The 9,839-nt window shown below is 50.1% G+C and overlaps 1 protein-coding gene across 2 annotated transcripts in view; it reads left to right on the top strand.

Moving 5' to 3' along the window:
- The first annotated feature begins 696 nt into the window (after window positions 1-696).
- The window catches only part of PRRX1 (paired related homeobox 1), a 43,283-nt gene continuing 34,140 nt past the window's right edge, over window positions 697-9,839 (top strand). Inside the window, exons 1-2 of one of the 2 annotated variants that reach the window (XM_034063841.1) lie at window positions 697-1,231; window positions 5,667-5,732. In XM_034063841.1, the coding sequence (XP_033919732.1) occupies window positions 991-1,231; window positions 5,667-5,732 (307 nt within the window). In that variant the 5' untranslated portion in view covers window positions 697-990. The remainder of the gene's footprint in view (window positions 1,232-5,666; window positions 5,733-9,839) is intronic. The other variant, XM_013128550.3, reaches the window with a different exon arrangement.

Genomic DNA, 9,839 nt, shown 5'->3' with positions numbered 1-9,839 from the left:
CCCTGCTGTCCTCTGGCCCGTCTGCGGGGAGGCGTCGGGGTACCTTCCTGCACCTCTACCTGCCCTTGGCCAGGGGACCAGCCAGGCCAGGCCAAACTGCTGGGACCTCTTTGTTTGCTGGCCTGAGGAGCTCTTGAGTTGTGCCCTCCTCCTCCTGTCCTTTTTTAATTTGCTTCTTTTTTGTTGTTATCCCCCACTTCGGCTCTTTTGCTCTCTTTTGAGCCACTCTTTTAGTTCTCTGTTGTACTTTTTCTTCCTCTTTCACTATTTTTCCTCTTTTTTCCCTCTCTTCCATTCACGCTTTCTCTTCTGTTTGTCACCTTTTCATATGCATTTCTCATTTTCACTATTTCTCTCCTTTTGCTCCATTCCTCGGCCCCAGGAGCCTTCCTCAGGGCTGCACCCACTCTCCCCTCCAGGTGCAGCCCCATCTGACAGTTGGAGGACCCCACAACCCCTTTGCTCCCTCATACCAGGGGGCTCACCTAGCCACCCCTATGAGGAGAAAATGAGCGCGACGAGGCCAGCGCTGCTCGCACCCGGACCGGGGGGGGGCGGCCGCGCTGGTGCCACGTCCCGGCGGGGCCCCGCGGGCCGCCCTCCCCCGGGTGCCCGGAGAGCCGCGGAGCCGCCCCCGCCGTTTGAAGTGCGGTGCGGAGGGGAGGGGAGGGCAGCGCAGGGGCGGAGGGAGGGAGCCGCCGGCAGCGGAGGCGGAGGGACGGGGCGCAGCAGCCCCACAGCCACCCTGCGCCTCTCGGCCGGCGGCAGCTCCCCGGGCCGGCCGCCGCCTCTCCCCTCCGGCATGTTTTAAGCCCAGCGCTGCCTGCTCCCCTTTGGGTTTCCCTTCCTGCCGCCGTAGAGTCCCGTTCCGTTGCTCCCTGTTCGATCCTTGCGCATCACCCCTTCGAAAGGCCGGCGGCTGGGGGGGGAGAGGGGCTGGTGGGCGCCCGGGGGGCGGGGGGACAGGGCAGAAAAGCCCCTCTCGGCACCATGGCGTCCAGCTATGCCCACGCTATGGAGAGGCAGGCCCTGCTGCCCGCCCGCCTCGACGGCCCCGCCGGTCTGGACAATTTACAAGCCAAGAAGAACTTCTCCGTGAGTCACCTGCTGGACCTAGAGGAGGCAGGCGACATGGTGGCAGCCCAGGCTGACGAGGGCGGCGGAGAGCCTGGCCGGAGCTTGTTGGAGTCCCCCGGGCTGACCAGCGGTAGTGACACCCCGCAACAGGACAGTAAGTACGAGGACACCCTTCCTTCCATCCCTTCCAGGGGCGGCCGCTTCTGGTCCGGAGAGAAGCTGCCAGGGAAGCCGCGGCGGCGCCCGGGGCTAGCCCCGAGGGGGCTCCCGAGGTGGAGCGGCCGGTGAAGCCGCCAGACGGTCCCGGGGCTGGCTCGCCGCGCTTCCCGAGTCGGTCTTTCCAGCCGTCCCGTTGCGGCAAGTCCGCGTCCTCTCGGCACCCGGCGGCGTGTGAAAACGGTTGTTTTCCCCTGCCGCGTCCCGAGAAAGGGGGAGAGAAGAGCTGCTCTTCGCTGCCGCCTTGCCGCGCTCGTCGGGTCCTGTAACGCGCTGCTCCGTCTCCCTGCGGGGGACCGGGAGGAGAACAGCCCTGGGAGCCGGGCTACTAGGATCAAGCCCGCCGGCTAAGCCTCTCTCCCACCTCCTGCCGGGGCGGGCGGGCTGAGCACAGGAGTTGCCTGGACGGGGCAGGCCGCGGCAGGAGTCTGAGCTGTCCTCTGTCTATCTATCCACCCGACCCTCCGGACCGTCGGAGCTGGTACCGGCACCGTAGTTTGCGGGACACCGGGAAACTGCTTTGGGGTCTGGATGGGAACCGGTCCAACGACCTGCCCGGAGCATCGCGGCTCGCAAACACCTCGAGAGTGCGTGTGCGGCTGCGGAGTGGAGCCGCCGGTTTCCTCCACCCCGAGCCCCGGTTCTCCCGGTGCGGGCCTGATCCAGGACTGGCGGGAAGGGCACAGTAGGGCGCGGACCTGCTTCTGACCTGCCCCTCGTAACTTGTCCTCGCTTGGGAACGCGAGCAGCCGTAGAACAGCCCCGTGGCTGGAGGGCAGCTCGGATGGGCGCCATCTGCGCGGCGTTTTCCAAATGCCTCTTGTTATTTTCAGTGCTGTCAGAAAGGGCGAGCAGCGGCCGAGCAGGGTGAGGTGAGTGCGCAGGGACAGAAAATCCCCCCTCATCCTCCTCTGCTTTCTCGATTTTTTTTTTTAAACCCCAACATATATATGTATTTCCGCGGCCGCAAGGACTGGCCGCGATTTTTGCTGTGGGTAAGGGCTGATCGGGGCCGGACTCACCGTCTATCCCTTGGGGTGGGCAGGGGCCGCAGCTGCGACACGGGCTAACTTCTGAGGGAGCCCCCGAACCCGGACCGGAGGGTTTCTCTGCGGCCGCCGCCGAAAGGCGGAAAAAAGCCCAAACCAACACCAACAAAAAGCAAAACCGAAAAGCGAACGGAAACTGCAATTGGATTTTCGTTCGTTCGCTTTTAGTTCGGTTTGGTTTGGATTTTTTCTGCCAGGGGTCACCTCCTACCCTCTTTTCCCCGTCGATCCGACGTGGCTTTCTCGGTATTTCGAAGGAAACCGAACTGGGGAAGGGGCCTCTCCTTGAACCACCGCCCGTGGGATCCCCGAGCTTGACCCCGACAAGACATTTTCTCCGGCGCGGAAGCAGCATCCCGAGCCGGGTTTATTGAAGGAGCGCGGCTGCGGAGTGGCTCCTCTGCCTCCCGAGAGCCGGATCAGCCGCCGCTAGGAGATGGCTTCGAAAAAGTTCTCTTCCCAGGACCCTGAAAAATTCAGTAGCTGGCTCTAAAGGTGTTATTTTAGCGGGGAAGGCGGTGGTAGCTGCTCCCCTCAATTGAGCTCCCTATGCTGCAGTACCAAGTCATACTGAGTCCCCAAGATGCTAACCAACAAGTTACGTGGACAACTCTTCTTCCCTTCTATTTTCCCCCTCGGTTTTGTTTATCATATTTTATTTGGATCTGATTTACTTCTGTTGTTGCCCTTTACCAACTGCTGAGCTCTCCAGAGCTACCTAGGTCAGCCAGGAAAAGAGGGGCTGTGTTTCCCCAATATTCACCCTGCTTTTAGAGCGTGAAAAGGACACAAAATCTCCATCCAAGGGTGTGTTTCCCAGCCGGCATTGCAAAACATAAACCAAACTACAGTTCCAAATAAATTAGAAGGTCTCTAAATGCTGTAAAAGATTTAATGCCATTGTGGTGAAATAGAAGGTTTTTAAAGTATTCTGAAGTACTCCAAACAAACAAACAAAACCCCACCAAACCCCAAGCAAACAGCACCAACGAAAAAAAACCCACCAGGGATATTTTTTCCTTGATTTATTGAGTAGAACTATCATCTGGGCTTTCTGGCTCTTTCACTGATGGGTTTATCAGATCCCACGCGTCTCCGTACCTCAGTTTCCCCACCTATTGCATGTGTTTTGTGAAGTGTTTCGCGCTCTGTGCAGAAAAAGCTAGGCAGTACAACGGAGGTGTGAGCTTCTCTAGGTGAAAAATGAGATCAGATTCAGTGGAAAAGCTAACACAGGGAATGGTTATTCTCCATGTTACCAATAGAGAGAAGGTAAAAGCTATTTGGAGAAATTGGGTAATGTCTCAAGAACACTGAAAATGTTCTTCCAACCTGGAGGAAAGGCAGCCAGTTTGTCCTTGGTTTCTGTCCCCAGCTGAACTGAAAAGACAGATTATTGGTGCTATTTTTGTAATCCAAAATTAAGGGGAGACGTTTGATACAGAAATTACAAAAAGTTTTATTTTGATGTTTGATATTGAAGGAACTATTTCACCACTCATTTGAAAGAGGTTCAGGAGAAAGCATGTCTCTTTTTAAAAAGAAAAAAACAGCTGTGGCTGTAATATTTACAGGGAGGACTATCAGCATGTTAAGGAGTTCCTTTTTCAATGATACTGCAAAGCTGTCACTCTCACTGACTTTAGCTGAACTTGTAGCTCTGAAAACCATATCCTAAAAGTTGACACAATGCACAACCTCCCTGCCTTTGCCCTTTAGCCAAGGAAACTTTGCAATCAGAGTTCCTCTTTGTTGCAAAATCACCTGTTAAGATACAGCCAACTCTTGTGTTGGTAACAGGGCTTCCACTAACTTTCGTGGAAGCTCAGATGAAAATGTGAATCACAGCTCAGTAGATGAAACCCCCTGAACTTCCCAGCAACGGCTTTCGGCTCCTGTTGCTTCCGTGCCCTTTGCGGGTGTCAGAAACTTGTCGATAGCCTGTGGATTCCCAGAGCCCATGGCTCTGAACAGGGTTAACTCTCCAAATTCAGAGCTAGTAAGGTATTAGCTTGGGTTGGATTTTTCTTTTGGTTTTTTGTTTGTTGTTTTGTTTTTTTTTTTAAGATAGAATTTTTGACCTCTGCCTTTTTAGGTTGGTTAGTTGGTCTCATTGTTGATGGCTCATTAAATGATATGGAGAAAGCATAAGCAGCAAAAGAAAAATTGTTATGCTCATTCTTTTGTGAGGAATGAATAAACCCCGCTTTGGTCCAGTACTTGCACAAGTTCTGCATATTGGAGTTATTACTGTCCTTTAATTTCTCTTTGGTATAAAAACAATGGCAGTTTGGGGGCTGTGCTTCTCTCCCAGGCTGGCAGATTACACTGGTCTGTCAGGGCTGGTTCACAATTAAACTTGGGGCACAGGCTGCCTGTGGCCCCCTGCAACTTCTTCAATCTCAGTGATCATCATTACCCTGCAGTGCTGCTGCTCCTTAAGGAAGCAGCGACCCTGGAGGGGCAGCCAGGAGGAGGTGGGTTTCTTTGCTTAGGCTGGGTCAAGCAGAGCATCCGTGCTGGCTTCAGCCCTCTCAGGCAGTGGGTTGAGAGCATAAGGAAAGGTTTTTTCAGCAGGCACTTTTTTTGGTGATCTTGTTGCTGCTGGATTTTTCAGATATCAGAAATAGAAATTATTTCAAGAAAGGACAAGACAAATTCAGGGAGACTGAGGATGACTCTTCACTGCAGCAGTGAATGGAGGCAGTGTCCAGCTCAGGAAGCCACGGACACAGAGGCTGGAAGGATGAGCTGGGGCAGAGATTGCTCCATTGCTTCCTAGGCTTATACCCTCTGACTGTCATTACTGGCAGTCTGAGACAGGACCCTGAGCTCAACGACCTTTGATCTGCTCCCGCATGGCTGTTCATTATGCTTTAATTGCCTCTTTTTAATCAGAACAAGTGAGGTTGTTACAGGAGTGTGTCAATATTGAATTGTTTGTCTTTTTTCTTTCTTTCTTTCTTTTTTCCCCCCCATTCTGATCCCGAGGTTGTCTGTGATGTTGTGCCTTCCCATCCTCACAAAATAATATATGCCTTGTTAAAAAGAAGTGGAAAAGCTCTGCCACTACTTGGAAATGTTAAAAGCGATTTGTGTTGCATGGAGCATGAACTGGAGAGGAAGCACCAGGGACAACTACAGGGTTTTCTTTGCAAACCTCTGATTCACCTTGAAGTACTAGGTGGCTCTTAGTAAAACACAACCCTTATTCCCAGAAAATGCTGAGACTGTAGATTGGAGATGTACAAAGAATAGAAAGGAAAAGATGCAGACTAAATTGATTAAATCTAGCAGCTGTTTTCTTGCTCTCTTGTCCTGCAGAGCTGATGGACCAAGGGAGGGTCTGCAGGAAGCACCTGGCTGCCGATGTCCACAGGTTACACACGGGTGAGCGAGGGAAACCGGCAGCAATGAGCAACCTTACAAGGTGCTGCCGAGAAAGACTTTCCAGAACCAATTTTCTTCTTCCAGCAACTGATGTGGGAAAATTGAGGATCAGGTCAATATTATTTTTAAGGCACTTGCTGTTTGTGCAAAATACATCTTACTTTTTCTTGCAGGAGTAATCTTTATGTGTGCCATTTGTATCGTGCGTATGCTAGAGGCTTCTTGCAGGAAGAGTGAGTAGTGTTTGCTTGAGTAAAGGTTGAATAACAGACAGATAACTAACACAGAGCAGTTGTTAGAAGTTTGAGTAACTTCATTTATGTTTCTTGGGCTTATCTATTTAATTTCACTCTCAGGCTGGCTGGTTCATGGTTATTTCGGCAAGTACCTCACAATGCTGGGTATTTTTCTTACATCCCTGAATCCTACAGTTTGAAGTGGAGAAACGTAAATTTCTAGAGCTTCTGGATGCAGACAAAAGATGGAAATGTGACTGCCACAAACATGGTGTCTTAAAAGGGGTAAAAATAAAGGCACCAAAGAGCAAACAGAAATGGACAACGTACCACTAGTAATAGAGAAAAAAGAGTCATGTGAATCTGGGAGAGAGCTGATTCAGTCTTCAGGTGCTGGCCATGCTGCTCTCTTTTTGATGTGCAAAACTGGACTTCATTTGTTTGTGAATTTCACTTTTTTTCGTCATAATTTTACTTCCTGGTTCTCATGGTCTCATAATTTGCTGATGGTATTTGTGTTTTCAATCCATCCGCAAAAGCTTCCAACTTTTTAATTTGAAAAAGATTTTGCTGTAGGTTTTTACTTCCCCCCCCCCTTAATGTAATGAAAACTTTTCCATGAAAATTAGATTTTGAAATCTCTCATAAAACTTAAATATTTAGTCTAAACTGCTAGAACACTTCTAATGAACATCAGCTTTCTGTCATCTGCACTGAGTTTCCACTACTAGCCAGTCTATTTTCCATCTTTTTGATGATATATAAAGCAGTGATCGCATGGGAAAATATTATCTCAGGGTTAATTTGTGCAATCCTTACTCACAGGAGTCATTGCATGTCGTTCAATGGGCTGCTTATATGTATGCTAATAGATGAGTGTTAGCCTTTAAAGACTTGACCAGCAGCCTTGAGTCATGAAAAAAACTTTTTTTTCCTGGCTGGTAGAATATTTCTGCGAAGGCATGAAACAGTTTTGCTGTCTGCATTCAGGGCCACAATCCTTTTGCCTTTCAGCAAAGGTGCAACACGCATCAATGCATGTGATGTTAGAGAGCCTGGAAAGAAAGAGCAAGAGCATGGACAGAGTATAAGCAGGAGGGGCTGGGAGAATTGAGTATTTGACAGAGCAGACACAGAAATCCAGAACTATGGTTCCTTCAAGGGTATATTCTTTTTTTTTTTTTCCCCTGGTAACTGAGTTCAGTTCCATGGTTTTGGACATCACCAGGATGGCTTGATGGGATTATAGGTGTTTATTCCTGGTTGCAAGTTGTTTATGATATATTTAATTGTTTTTGAAACCCATATTAAATAGCCCTGAGGGAGCTGTGTTCCTGCTGGGCCTCCATTGCATAATGAAGTACATCACGAATATTTACCAAATGTCACAATATTCCAGACTTGGGCCTCTGTTTCTGGGGAGAATGAATCACTGCATTGCTGGTTCCCCACCCTGCTCGCCTTTCCTAAAGGAGGTTTGGATTTCGGGGCAGATTATGGAGATGTGAAGTGAGAATCATCACAGCCTAACTGGAGGAGAGGTTGACCAAGGCTGTGATTGAATCTTCTGTTGGAACTGTCCTTGTGGCATTAAGCACAGAGCATAGAAATGTTTAAACTTGTGCTCAGGTGGTGGAGCACAGAGCATAGGTTTTTAGCTGGTTCCTCCAAGAAAAACCTGTTGTATGGTCACCTGGAAAATATCTTTTGAACTTACTGGCTGCTCTGATGGGAGAACAGACACCTCAAAGGGGTGGTGAAATCCTAGCAGGTCTTATGGCAGTCTGATGGGGTGTGGAGAAGGATGCCAGCAGTGCCTCCTCCTGAGGGGGAGATGCAGCACACGTTCAACCTCTTACTGTGTTGCAGACTGTGTTAGTGGAAGCTCATGTGTGCATAGAGGCAAGGTGCCACCAGCCCTACAGAACAGGTCTGTAGTAACTTTTCCTTTGTTACTCTGTGCTGTGACTACAGCACTCTTACAGCCAGTGGTCCAAGGGTCCTCCAGGACATTCCTGCAGTTCTTACTCCTAGATTCACTGGCCCTGCTCACATATATCATTCCTACATTGATCTGTAAACATGTGATATGCACCTAACCTGCTGTTTCCTTTCCTACGTGCTTTCTGCTGGACCCAGCTAGTCTGTGTAGCTGTGGAAGATGCTGTGAAGTGGGGATGGGAGCTCAGCAGAAGTGCACTGTGTCTACTGGGACAATGGTAGCATAATTTTGAGAGAAGTTTCTTTCAAAGAACATCTGGAGGATGCTGGTTGGGAAGAAAAGGGAGCAGTGGTGCCGGAGCTGAGGACTGAGGGCCACCTCCTACAGTGGAAAGCCTGGAATCTGCAAGATGGAGTCTGTGGTGGACAAAGCTAGGAGGAGAGGCCTGATGAGCAAGCCAGTGAGCATCTATTTCAGCTTACACAGCTTTCTGGGCTCCTCTCTCACCTCCAGAGGCTGAGAAAAGGTTATGCCAGTGTTTAAAGCAGCTTCCCAGACAGTCTGGATTTATCATGCCCATATGGAGTGAACATTTACCTTGAGGTGGCAGCCCAGGACATCTTGGTGCCTTGTATTCCTGGAAGGGAAGGTTAGAAAAGAGGTGAGGGGAGCCAGCTAAGCTGTTAACAAGTCACTACATCCTATTGCAGCATCCAGTTCATATTCCACACAGTTTTTCCCCCATTTCTGGCTAGAGAAATTTTCCTACAGGAGAAACTCCAGCCAGTCAGCAGGACTGCTGGGCAGGGCAAAAGTCCAAAGAGCCGCTCAGTGTCTGGCTAGGACCCTCTCCACATCTTTATGAGCTGCTCAGACAGCAAAAGTGCTTTTACACTGAGAGCTGGAATTCATCAGGAGCCTGGAGACATTGCTTCCTGCTCTGAGCCCACCGATGGATGAACTTCTCCTGTGGCCTCCTTGACCAAAGTAAACCCGAAGTTGTCCATGGCCCTGTGCATGTGGGGTAAGACAAAATTGTCAACTGCAGCTGCTGAGCAGACAGGCTAGGGGAAGGAAAATTGCATCCAGCTCTGAAGGGGACCAGCAGTCCCAGGGGCACTTGGAGCAAAGTGGGTTGCTGGGGGTGACGGAACAGGTTAGGTGACTGCAGAAGACAGCATCCATGTAGCTTCCAGTCATCTCTTGTAGCCAGCGTAAGTGCTGGACCAGTCAAGGTTAAGTAAGTTTTGAACCCATGAGGGCCTTTAGTAGTCTGCTGTTCGATCTCGGTTTTGTTGTGTTTGTGGCTGCTGAATGAGTGGAGGGCTAAGCTGCAGACGGTGTGTTGGCAAAGCTGCTCAGTGCTTCTGGAAACCACCTTCTTTTTTGGAATCATCACTAATACAACACACATTTGGAGAGAAGAGAGAAAAAAAAAAAAGAAGAAAAAAATCCTGCTCACAGCCTCCAAAGAACCATCATTTTTGTGTGTCAGTTCAGCAGAGTTGGGGATTTGCAGGGATAGATTGGACTTTAATAGGGAAAAGTGCCTGAGCCGTAACAGTGTAAACGGAGTGTTAATGCTCTGGGCCTGGTGCTGTGGAAAGGGCTGCCCTAGCCAGTGGCTCTGCAGGCAGCTCCTGTCCCCATGAAGCCTGGGCTGGTTTCCTGTAAAGCTTTACAGGTGCTCTCCCCCAGCCTGTGGCTTGAAATGCCAGTAGCACTTGATACCGGTTATCCTGCTGCATCCTGCGCAGCATTGTATTTTCCCCCACATGAAAGGTATAGAGCAGAGGTTTGTGAGTCCTTGGGATGGATGACTCCCATGCTGACAGTGCTGGAGAAAGCTGATAACAAGTCTGTATCTTTCCTGAGCATGCTTGCTCCTATTTGGCACTGGGAAACCTGTCCTAGACATGAACCAATAGG

This window comes from Melopsittacus undulatus, chromosome 6 (genome assembly GCF_012275295.1).
Source record: "Melopsittacus undulatus isolate bMelUnd1 chromosome 6, bMelUnd1.mat.Z, whole genome shotgun sequence".
NCBI classification, from domain to species: domain Eukaryota; kingdom Metazoa; phylum Chordata; class Aves; order Psittaciformes; family Psittaculidae; genus Melopsittacus; species Melopsittacus undulatus.
The sequence above is the reverse complement of the archived record's forward strand: the minus strand, read 5'-3'. Positions and strand labels throughout refer to the sequence as shown.